At 42.4% G+C, this 12692-nt stretch overlaps 1 protein-coding gene across 4 annotated transcripts in view; it reads right to left on the bottom strand.

The window, feature by feature from the left end:
• The window catches only part of VPS13D (vacuolar protein sorting 13 homolog D), a 270781-nt gene that overhangs the window by 145097 nt on the left and 112992 nt on the right, over positions 1-12692 (bottom strand). For all 4 annotated transcript variants that reach the window (XM_075550922.1, XM_075550923.1, XM_075550924.1 and 1 more), the window contains exons 43-49: positions 11341-11388; positions 9382-9532; positions 9017-9227; positions 5462-5709; positions 2954-3145; positions 2507-2633; positions 735-877 (exon numbers count right to left, since the gene is read on the bottom strand). In XM_075550922.1, coding sequence (XP_075407037.1) covers positions 735-877; positions 2507-2633; positions 2954-3145; positions 5462-5709; positions 9017-9227; positions 9382-9532; positions 11341-11388 — 1120 coding nt within the window. The remainder of the gene's footprint in view (positions 1-734; positions 878-2506; positions 2634-2953; positions 3146-5461; positions 5710-9016; positions 9228-9381; positions 9533-11340; positions 11389-12692) is intronic.

Genomic DNA, 12692 nt, shown 5'->3' with positions numbered 1-12692 from the left:
ACTCCAGATTAGGACATGACAATGTTATGTCCTAAATGTCCCAATTATATAAATATTCTAATCTGCTAATTCCACAATTCACTTGAATCCCCATGAAATATTTTTTCTTTGATATATGTCTCACCCCCAAATTATAAAAAACAAACCAAAAATTTAGCAAATCACAAAAACAAAACTTTCATTCTCCCAACCTTCAAGAGCTAAGGCAGTTTGGGGGCTTCCAATTACTACCACCACCAAGTGCACTTTATTGTACTGTTAGCCTCAAATTCTAATGCTATTTCTGACCCGGACTTCCCCTTTGCATCTGGGCAAGGCACTTAACCTCTGCTTCAGTTTCAAGGAGAACAATGCTTCTGACCCTCGTAGGGTTTGCAAGTTTTAATGAATGCGTGGGAAACGCTTGGAGGATGAAAAGCATTCTAAGTGTCCCCATTACTCTCCTAAAAAACAAAGGTTCAAGCCAAACTGATACTTTGCTGACACAGGTGAGTTTGAAATTAAACAGAGCCCAGACCTCAAAAGGGCAGTGTTTAGGTGGCTCTTTAGATCCCTAGAGGAATAGATCTGCGTTGATATCAATCTAGCATTCAAAGAACAGATACCTGACCCAATGCCAAATGAGAAATATCAGCCCTTGCCGCCAGACCAAAATGTATGGTCAGCTTCTTCCTCCAGACCCGAGGTCATCGGTTAGTAGTCTCAAATCTCCCCCTGTCACAAACATAACCCACCAATGTTATAGATCAGCCCCGGACGATTTCCTTGCTGGATAACTTTCAAAGCTCGGACACCATTACCACCATCCAGGGAGAAACCCTGACACCAGCCCGGCATTCCTTCGGGATGAATCCCTCTTCCAATTCTCATCGTGCAGCTATGGGGCAGAAAAGCAAAGAGAGATAGGTTTACCCTTAACAGTTGTAGCTACCCAGTATAACCCGGACCCACAAATGTTACTACCACGCAACACCCCATCTCTAATACCCACTCTCTTTCCTGTGCTTCCGTGGGATCCCCAAACACAGTGAGCGTGGTCTTGGAAGTAGCCACTATACAATAGCATGAACATACTGACATTCAAACTACACACTTCAGGGGTGAACACTATAATTCTTTGAGCATAAAAAATGAGATTACCGTATATACTCGAGCATAAGCCGACCCAAATATAAGCTGACCCAAGTATCAGCCGAGGCACCTAATTTTACCACAAAAACTGCAGTAAAATGTGCTGAAAAGTTCAGCTTATACATGAGTATATACGGTGCTCTAATTGCATTCTCCCCCTAAAACACTGAGGCTCAAGCCCAACCGACACATTCCTGATTCAGGAATTTCCAGGGTTCATGAACCCAAGAAGTTACGTAGTACAGAAGATGCAGTTAATCGTACAAGAGTGCTAAGGGCTGGGAGAGTTGTAATGGCAAGGTACAGTGAGATTGGCCAATGTCGCATCACAGATTCTGGAAACCTAGCTCTACTATAAGCCAGGCCGTCTTGGGCAGGGATTCTCTCTGAGCCTATTTCCTCATCTTAAAATACAATATTTCCCACCTTGCCTAGCCCACACTGGGAAAATCAAAGGAGATGGTCTGAGTAGGCATGCTTTGGAAATTGGGCATCCCATGAATAAAAAAGCAAATTGTGTTTCAAATATGATCATCATACAATTAAACATTTCAAAGTCCTCTCAAGAAAAAAAGTGAAAGGCTGTCTGGTGGAGCATGTGCCCCACTTCCCCCAATGCTTTCTCCTGGAGTCTACCACCACTCTCCCTCCCAGCCCTCCCTGGAAAACACGGCCACCCCCACTGCACACCTTTTCCTCTTAAGCTCTCAGCAGAGAGCCAGGTGTGGCATTTTAGCAGTGCCCGCGTATCTTTGGATCCGGGCTACAAGCGAAAGAATGCTGCAGCAAGCAGCCTGTGAAGACCAGAGTGAACCACGCTCCAACCACACTGTAAGAGGGCGCTTTCCCCGGCTTCGAAGATGCAATGACTGGGTTGAGGTCTTGAAACAGCATGTTTTACTTTCAGGGTTAAAGGGGTGACTTTCAAAGACTAACACAAACTGGTCTGGAGTGCAAGAATGGGAACCAGACACTTTACCAAGGGGCTACTCTGTCCCCACTCTGATGCCAGCTCCTCTGCCTGTGTGAGAGGCTAACAGGGAAAGAGAAACTGATCGACAGAGAGGAGGGGGACCACGTAGGTTTCTCTTCACTGGCAGAGTTATGAATAGGAAAACGACTTCAGCGCATGTAAAATAAAACTAGCTTAGTCTGCTTTCATTATAAACCAACCAAATGGTTTATTTTCCATATCAAATAACACAGAAATTAGATCCCCCCCAAAATTCCCATTAGGTCATGGTTCTAGTCCCCTGCCAACTCAGGATTGTAATCTATAGTATATTTCGACTTACATGGATATACTATAGCCTTTGCTAATTTTTTCCCCTTCCCTAGGAGCTGATTTCCCTTTCTCATAAATAACCGTACTCACAGGTTTGGCTGCTCTTTGTCAGCATAGCAGAATAAGAGAGGGCTCAGGCTCCGGGCCAGCTCATGTTCCTCAAACTGGCCTGCAGCATCTGTCTTTGCATTGTCCTGTCTGAAGATCAGTGGCAACCCTTCAGAAAGGAAAAGAACAGTTGACATCAGTCCCACCCAGTCTATCCAAGGCAGATGCAAATGGTAAAAGCGGGAGAAAACAGAAATCATCAACGGGGAAATGGCGAAAATTGAATGTACATAGTGAGCTTAGTTCGTTGTATAAAAAAAAAACCAGCTTTGACCATGATTAAGCCTCTATTATGGAAGCAGGAACGTTTCAGCAGATTAGACTGTTGAAGCAATCTATTTGCATTGGCTCCATTTAGTTAGTTGAGCAAATAAAACTGAATTCCCATGACCAATGCCAAAGGTCTGCTCGAGCAGCCCCTGTACGTACCTGTTTTGTTAATCAACCAGTAGGGGGCAGAAATGAAGATCTTTAAGGATCCCTCTGCCCTACACACAATCCGGATGGTAAGGCTTAGCTGCCGACGGTTGATGTCGTAGAGTCGCATTCTCACCATGTAGTTTTGGGTTCCAGGTGGAATGAGTAATTCCTTACAAAGCGGGAAATTCTCCAGTGAGACACCTAGAAAAGAAACATTGTCTTTCTGCATCCTCCTGCTATTTTCCCAAAATAGGCCATAGTCATATTAAACTGGCTTAAGTTTCTTCTTTGGAAAAACCACTACCTACATTCCTGTGTGTGTGTGTGTGTGTGTGTTATGTATTTGTGCAGGTACACAAACACACACACACACCGTTCTGTTACACATGAGGTTGCTATCAATTGGAACTGACTGGATGGCATCTAACAACAAACAACATATTTAAAAGGTTAAAAACAAAACAAACAAAAAAAACACTCATTACATTGGTCATTGTCCTCTAGCTAGAGTTAAGAATAAACATGAAGCAAGCCAGAGGGTCTGGAAATTCTAGTGGGACACCTAAGCTACATAATTGGAAGGGGGCAGGATACCACAGAAGTTATCAATAATAACTATAATTATGAGGTTGTAGTAGGGTGGGACAACATTTTATTCTGTTATAAAGTTGCACAAGTCAGAGCTGACTCAATGGCAACTAACAACAACAGCAACCATGTATCAGGCCCTGTGCCAGGGACCGATTGCAATAAATGCAAGCAGAGGGGAAGAGCCAAGCTTCTGCAGCCAAACGGCCTGCCTCAAATCCTCAAGCTTAGCCTTAGTAGATGTGTGACGTGGGACAAGCCAGTTAGCTCCCCTGGCCTCATGTGCAAGGCGGTTATTCAAGTGAAGTTCCACACAAACCCTGACCCTGAAGGGAGAGAATGCAGCGTTATACAGCAGCAATAAAGTGGGAGGACAGCTCCATTTTATCCATTTAGCTCAATAAATATTTGTTGAAAAGATGTATTAGAAATCTATTTAACCGCCAGAACAAAGTCTAATTTTTGTTAGAATGTACAACTAACATTGCACCATTTTTCTTTTCTAAATTGTGGCCAAGGGTTTATATAGCTATTGAAATATAAGCTTGTCAATAGGGGACCCACTGTAAGCTGAATGGGTCTCAGGTTCCTCATCCGGAAAATAAAAGACACAGAGCTACTGTGACAATCCAAGAAAATAATATTATAGCGAAAGCACTCTGCAGATCATAAAAAGGTAAATATCTAACTTATTGTTTCTAAGTGGTGGCACTGATGGGTAAGCATCAGACTGTCAACAACCACAGGGTCAGGGCTTCAAATCCTACATATGCCCCTCGGGGCCGAGATGAGGCCATCCTACTCCTGTAGAGCTCACAGTCACAGAAACCCTATAGAGGGTCGCTATGGATCAGAAGCATCTCAAACAGTAGGTCTGGACAGAACACAATGCTTAGCTCTTGCCCGCTAACTAAAAGTTGGTGGTTGGAATCTGCTCCCTTAAAAGTTACAGTTAAAAAAATCCCTAAAGGAGCCGTTCTACGCTGTCATGCATAGTTGCTACAGCAGAGTTCCAGAAGAATCTCTTTGCTTTTAGTACAGCATGTATGATTCTCTAACCCGGCTTCAACCCCCCTCCCTGCACCCCACGACTGAAAATCACGTCATTCATAAACACTCCAAACCTCAATTTCTTCATTAATATGGGCCAGACAAGTACCTGTTGCACTGTCAGGATTACATAAGATCATGTATGTGAAAGTGCTTGGCATGCCGCCCAGAGTACAGCACGTGTTTATGCTTACTTCTAGATGATTTCCCTTCCCTGAAACAGAATGGCATATGATTTTGTTCCTTACCCAAACAGGTAAGCACTCAATTTCGAGCTGAAAGGCCAGAGAGATTTATACCCACTCTAGGCTCATCTGAAACCAGGCCTGGCGATCTGGTCCCAAATGGAAAACCCTATGGAGTTATTCTCAGAATCAACTTGACTGCAACGAACAAGAACAGAGTGAGGAGAAAGCCTGATTGTAGAAGGCTCAGAGGCTTCCCTATAATCACACAGGAATCCTGGTGGCGTAGTAGGGTCACCTGCTGGGCTGCTAACCACAGGGTCAATCAGCAGTTAGAACAGGCACAGTTCTAGCCTATGCTATGGGTCACGATGAGTTGAAATCGACTCCATGGGAGTGAGTTTGGTTTGGTTGTAGTCACAAACACTTTCCAAGGAACATAAGAAAAAGGCTCTGCTGAGTGCTTCCCCTGTGAATCTTGGGCAGTTGTTCAGTTTTGCCTTTACATAATTTTCTTACATTTTAAAAACTGCTTTAATTCCTTTGAGCTAGGTTACTGAGATATTACACATGCCACGTTTACTCCATGATATCTACAAGATACTCACAAAATGAAGTATCTATAAAGTGTACCTAACAACATCACTGTAATTTTCACCACATTATTACAAACAAGCCTTGTTGAATTCCTTACCCAGCTCAATGTTCTGGGAGGTGTCGGCTGTGTGCAGAGCTGCTTCTTTGCCAGGCTTCAGGGTCCCATTAATGGGCATCCCTTTAACATAAAAATCAAGTTCACAAGGCAGCAAGTTGCATATGACCACGGTTGGCAGGAGGTAAATGGTATGCCCGGGCTGTCTGAAAATCTGTTTAGCACTGTCAGAAAATATGCTTGAGGGCATGTAATCTGGATAATTCTCTTTCTTTATAGCGACACAAAACCTAGAGAGAAACACAAAATGGTGTGAAAAACATCAGCTTTTTTTGAAAAGCTTGCAAATTTCCCCCCCCTAAGCTATGAATAAGAAAATATATCAAAATGGTTCAATTAACTCAGGAAGATATTTGTAATCTTTAACCCAAATACATTCATTGAGGTTTACTATGCAATAAAATGTATTATTCTGAACATGTTCCGTTTTATGTTGAACAATTTATATACACCCCTATAACCATAAGGATGTCTCAGGATTGGGCAGCGTTCATTCTGTTGTGCAGAGGGTTGCTATGGGTGGGAACTGACCCAATGGTCCCTAACAACCACCTCCATCCACTACCACTATCCAAACAAATAAGAAAGTATTTCATTTACCCCGGAAAATTTCCTCATGTCCCTTTTTCATTCATATCTTCTCCCACCATTCAAGCAATCACTTTTGATAATTAGTTTGTCCTATTCTTGTTTCCCTGTTCACTGTGGTTTCTCCTGCTCTTGGACTGGAAATAAATGGAGCACGCAGTGTGTACCACTCTTTATGTCTGGCTCCTCGTGCTTAACTAAAACACCACTGTAATCATTCAAGGCACAACCATTGGTCTCCGTTCAAGAAGAGAGGAAGGGGAGCAAGGAATGAAAGGAGCAAATGGAATATGTGGCTAATTGCCTCCAAGAATAATTGCCACCTTGGCCATGAAACCAAAGGATTGGAAGATGCCTGGCTACCATTACTGAACATTTTGATCAAATATTCTATCACAAAATCCAGATTAAAAAAGAAGAGCGAAAAAAATTGGGGGGGGGATGCAAACCAGAATTTCAAATTCTCATGGAATTCACAATTTCATGGAGAATTGATGAATCCCTCAAATCTATTGCCCTGATATCATCCTTAAAGGTAAACCTTGTTTAGAAAATAGTGATGGCAACATATGCACAAGTCTGCTTGAGAAAACTGATGTATGGATCGTTATAAGAGCTGTAAGAGCCTCCAATAAAATGACCTTAGGAAAAAAGTGCAACTGTAAAATATCTGAAAAAATAAAATTATTATTAATAAAACTCTGAAATTACACTTACACCTAAAAAAATAAAAGTTACACCAAAAACATCCTTGAAGTTTTCTCAGAGGCACACAAGAGGCTAGCTGAACGAGTAAAGACTATATGCCTTGAGCATTGTGTTCTTTTAAGATCTACCTGCTGGGCTCTTTGAGAGCAACAACGGGAGAGATTTGATAAGAAAATTAGGAGGCAATGCATTTATAATCAAGAAAGAGTAGCAACTTGGAAAAGGAGAGAGAGAACGGTGCACAAAGAATACAATCTATGTCAATGAATTACGGATGTAGAAATTGTTGAATTGGTGCACTGTCTACTGTATATATTCTCCATCACAACACAATTTTTAATTTTTCCCCATAAATCTTAATTTTTTAAAAACTTTATTATATCAGTAGCACATCCTTCTTCTTTTTTTCTAAATACTTTTATTAGGGGGCTCTTACATCTCTTATCACAATTCATATATTCATCCATTGTGCTGAGCACATTTGCACATCACCATTTTCAAAGCGCTCTCTTCCCACTTGAGTCCCCCTGATATCAGTTCCCCATTTCTTGTCCATCCCTCCCCCCTCATGAGCCCTTGATAAGTTATAGATTATTATTTTCATCTTACATCGTCTTCCATCGCCCCTCACCCACTTTTCCGTTGTTCGTCCCCCTGGAAGGGGCGGGTATAGGTTGATCCTTGTGATTGATTCTACCTTTCTCCCCAAACCTCCCCTAATCCTCCTGGTATCTCTGTTCTCATTGTTGGCCCTGAGGGGTTTATCTATCCTGGGTTCCCCATGTTTCAGGCTCTTATCAGTAGCAGTGTGCACGTTCTGGTCTAATTCAATTTGTAAGGTGGAATTGGGGTCATGATTAGTGGGCTTGAGGAAGCACCAAAGAACTAGAGGAAAATTGTGTGTTTCGTCGGTGCTATACTGTACCCCGACTGACTCATCTCTTCCCTGTGATCCCTCTGTAAGGGGATGTCCAACTGTCTTCAGATGGACATTGGGTCTCTACTCCATTTCGGTCCTCACGCCCTTCACATTGGGTATGATTTTGTGCTGGGTCTTAGATGCCTGCTATCTGATCCCATCAACACCTCACGATCATACTGCCTAATAGTATATACCATTTTAGGAATGTGCCATTTTTAATATATCTATTATTCTGTTGAGTCTTGTGAGCTGCTTCCAGTTTAGGGGTAACCTGGCCATTTTTACACATCTTCTTTTTACACATGAGGCGGAGGTCAAACACTTTTCATTTCTCTTAGGAGGGAAACTACTTGGGTTTAAAAAATGAAAAGAGAAGCAACTACTGGGTCATAGAGTCTTAAATTTTTATAAGAAACCACCAAACATTGTACCCAAGTGGTTGGACCACTTTAGATTCCGACCAGCTATAAACATACAAGAGCTCTAGTTGACCAACACCATTGTCAACATTTGATACTGTCAGTCTTTTAATGTTAGCCATTCTAGAGAGTAAAGTTACTCACTAGACTCTGATTTGCATTTTCCTGGTAATTAATGACATGGAGCATCTGTTCATGTGTCTACCGGCCATTTGTATACCTTCTCCTTTAAGTTCAAATATTTTTATCATTCTTAAGGTTTTTTTATCCTCTTATTGTTTATTTTCAGAAATCTCTCATAAATTCTACATAAATCATATTTATTCAAATTCTGTGACTTCTCTACTCATTTTCTTTCATAAAAACTGATGGCCTTGGAAATGCTATGAGCAGTTCTACTATGTCCTCTATGGTTAATGTGAGTCAACTCAATTTTGAGTGATGGTTAGATGGTTTATAAAAGTCCCAAGAAAGTCAGCACTAGGTGCATAAAACTTCAAATTCCTTGGAAATCTCTCACTTAAAAACTCGTAAGCCCAGGATTTTGATAGAGAACTAGTTTTGTGTTGTTACTGTTTTTCCCTCTTTACATGTCTTCTCTCTGTGTGTGAGGAATGTATTTGTTAACTGTTTCTCCAAATATATTATGTAACAAGCAACTTCCCCTTGAGAACTTATTTTTAATTGTGGTGGAAAAAAACACAAAATATTCACAATTCATCACTTTATGTATATCTTATGAACTCTTTAACATATGAACATTAAGTAATAAGAATGCTAGGGTTTTACATAGGTGCAACTGACTAGCTAATGTCCATTGAGAAAAACTGCTAATAGAGTCGGCCTGAAAGGTGGGGCGGGCAGGGGTAGTATTGGCACGCCACTGCTGGAGGTGCATACCTGAAGAATCGGTTCTTCTCCGTGTCTACAGAGTGGCATTCTCGTTTGCTGCTACTGACGTCTGTGGCCTTCACTACATTGGTCCAGTGAATGGGAGCCTTACAGAAGAAAACACCAAATCCCTTGGGTCGAGCCTGTAGCCTCCAAGAAGTGAGGTGCAAAGGCACGGCAAATGCATCCCCGGGCATGACGGCTGGAAGCACCACTGGCTCTGCCACAGAAATAAACCTGAGTTAGCCCTGGGAGCCAGAGGCCCTCCTCCCCAAAGACAACGGCGCTCAGGACAAGGAAGACAGGAGCATGCACTGACTGCTCGGGAGAAAGGGCCCTGAGCCTTTGCTTTCTTCCAGACCCTCTGAACATACTGTCTGGAGCTGATGGGCTGTCCAGTCTTAGTTCCATGGGGGTCTCGAGTCTGTTCCTGACAATCAGGGCTGAACGGACAGTGATCACTTTCCGAGCGCTGCCTTCCATGGTCACGGCAAATACCACCCGGACAGGTGGGAGAGACGAGAACTAGGGAAAAGAGAAGGAAGAACGTGGCTGTGCTTTGGAGGGAAAAAAAACCAGACAAACAAAATTCACGTAGAACATATCACTAGTGCACAGAATGCCTAAATCGAAAGCATCTTTTTATTTCGAGAGCCTCCACTGGAAGGGTAGCCACTAAACCTTAAAATAGGTCAGCTTTAATGGGAATAAACATCCTACACTCACACTATTAACAAGAGCCAATTTAACCATTTATATTTTCTAAAATTATATACTCAGATGTGATGGCACAACATGTACCACAAAGAAAAATAGTCCTGGGCCTCGACATACATTATAAAGAATCTAACCTAAGAAGGTGATAACAACCTATCAAAATTCCCAAACGTCCTATAATGTAGTAAGATTATTGGAGAGAGGTTCTCCTTCATTCATACTGTCCTGGGTCCTGTCCTTAGGAAACTGTGAACAGGACTTATTTCCAAGTCTCCTGGAGAGCATATGATGGTCACCCAAAACAACTACTACATGTAAAGGTCGGAAGTATTTCAGCAGGATTTTGCAAAACATTATAAAGAGTTCCCTGTGTTTGGTATGCACAGGATGCCAAACAGTAACAAATAATAATCCACCCTCCCACCCTCCCCTGCCCCATGCCAATATCACAGAATTCACTCTCTAGATGCAGACACTATTAGATGACACGCCTAGAGAAAATCCAACTCTTGTATTTTAAAGAACTTTCGAAACAAGCCTCTCATTCTTCACTGTAACGTTCTGAGTTCTGCTTTATAATCACTCTTGTATAAGCAGGACATCGAGGCTCAGAAACTCAGTATAATGAACGGAAACTTATTTTTGATCTTGGGTTACAGCCACTACTTCCTTCTTTCCATATGTTCATCCACACATTCCATGGACACACTTTGTACTACATAAGGTACCAGAACATTCATATAGATATGTCTACAATAGGTTCACCAAAGAGAGTAAGTGTACAGAACATGCTGACAGTGCGAAACAAACGGCTCCACAGCCAGGTTTTTCGTACTGCCAACGTGTGATTAAAACAAACGGTATGCGGAAACCAACCTACTCAAACAACAGAATGAAGAGCTCCCTGTTTTGAACCAAGACCTCCAGAAAGCCCAGATGAAAGGGCCAACCGTCATTTTCTGGAGTGTTTTCAGAGGGACACAATTCTGGGCACAATTCTGACCAGGAGTCAAGCTCTGCTGAGCCAGCGCAACAACGCCAAGGGCCAGGAACAATCGTTTTAAATCGGACAGTTGTTGCTTCCAGGCCTGCCTGCAATTTCACATTTTAAAACCTATACTCCTCGGGGGGAAATTGTAAACAGAAACCGAAATAAAGGATTTTTACAGTCATCATATGATGAATTTTCAAGAGTCAAAAGAAGGGTAATAGGGGAGGGCCTTGCTATTTTTCATTCTTACTTTTATGATCTTTGGACCCAACCCTACGACGTCCATATAGCCCTGCAGGGCTTAGTGTCTACTTGAACTTAGAAAGAAAAGGCGACCTGAGAGACAACAGGTGTCTTTCTCCTCCTTCCCAGTACAACTGAGTTTCATGTGCCAATTAAAGTGAAAACCATTGTTTTGCAAGTTCCTGTACAAGGAAGGCAATCTCTAATCAAAGAGTCGAGATCAATTGCAATCACAAATACGCCCACTGCTCTTTCAAGAAGTATATATTAAAATAGCAAATGTTTTGTTACATACATATTTAGCACAAATAAAAAGAGAAGAAAAGCTATGTGGTGTACAGTCAAACAGACATCATCAAGGGGAACAGAAAATCATACTCACATAAACCTGGGGATGGATAATATTTGTTCGGCTGCTCGGGCTGCCAATCTAAGAAAGAGTCCAAAAGTCAGAGAGTCAACCCAGACGTAAGAAAACAGACATCACTAAACTCAACTGCACCGTTATTTGCTGGAAAGGAAGGCGAGAGTAAACACGCTCCGGTAATACGGCCTGTGATGCAGCTAAACCATCTTATCTTTGAAGGCAGGGTTGAAAAGCAGGACTGTATTTGTCCTAACAGCCACCCAAACTATCGAAAACACGAGCGCACTACACAGGTATCTATGGGGCAGGGTACAGTTAGTTTTTCAATTGACATGGACTTGGAGGAAAAAGTAATGAAGAAAAAAGGCCATTTTCAATCTAAGAAATTTCAGGAATCAGAGAGAAACACTGGACATGAACACATGGAGAACAGTGTTTCTCTAGAATCTCTCTCATGAAGAAAGCAAGCCTGAGGAGATCTTGCCTTTCTTACTTGTGACTGACCACCCCAAACCCACTGCCCGATGACGATTGGGCAGGAGCCTCCGTAGTGCCTCCATCAGTCAGGAATTGTTTTCATAACACACATCAGCGAATGCTACCTGCGTGTCTCCCAGGCTGGCCTTCTAGCACCAGGCTGAGCTAAAGTTGGGGCGGGAGTGTGTGAGGACATGCTTGATCACAAGTGACATGGGACATGTGTCTTAGTGCCACCGAGAAGGATTTGGGGACAGAGGATCAGAGGAATCAAGCAACAGTATTACAAGAAAGGTAAAGGAGACAGTATATGAAGGAAAGCCAACTGCTCCTGGAGGATTAGGATGCTGCCACTCAGGCCAGCTGAGTAGGAAATGGGTCTGCCCAGGTGAGGGCTTATGTGCTAATGCCAATTTAAACCCAGATTTTCTACTGAAATTGACTTCTGTTGGGCTTATCTCCATGCTGATCTCCAATGTTCATGACAGAACTGAAATAACCTGCAGCTGCCATTTTGCCGTCAAGTTCATTCTAACTCATGGCCATCCTCTAGGGCAGAGCAGAACTGCCCCCATAAGGTTTCCAATCTTACTGAAGCACAGGGCCACGTCATCCCCCTGCCGTGCAGTTGGTGGGTTTGAACCACCAACCTGCTGCTTGGCCGCTGAGCATTTAACCACTGTGCCACCAAGGCTCTTACTCTTCCATCTAGGGGAGATAAGAATAAGAACAATCCACTAGAGCAGGGGCCAGCCAACTTCTGCTCTCAAGCCACACGCGGCTCTTTCAATTACATACACATGGCTCTGAAGTAAAACTGAAAATAAAAACAAAATTATCATAGTTTCGTGTTCAGATAATGGTGATTTCTTTTGTTTGTAAAAAAATTT

The sequence above is a fragment of the Tenrec ecaudatus genome, chromosome 1 (genome assembly GCF_050624435.1).
Source record: "Tenrec ecaudatus isolate mTenEca1 chromosome 1, mTenEca1.hap1, whole genome shotgun sequence".
Classification (NCBI taxonomy): Eukaryota; Metazoa; Chordata; class Mammalia; order Afrosoricida; family Tenrecidae; genus Tenrec; species Tenrec ecaudatus.
This window is presented reverse-complemented; position numbering and strand designations above follow the sequence as displayed.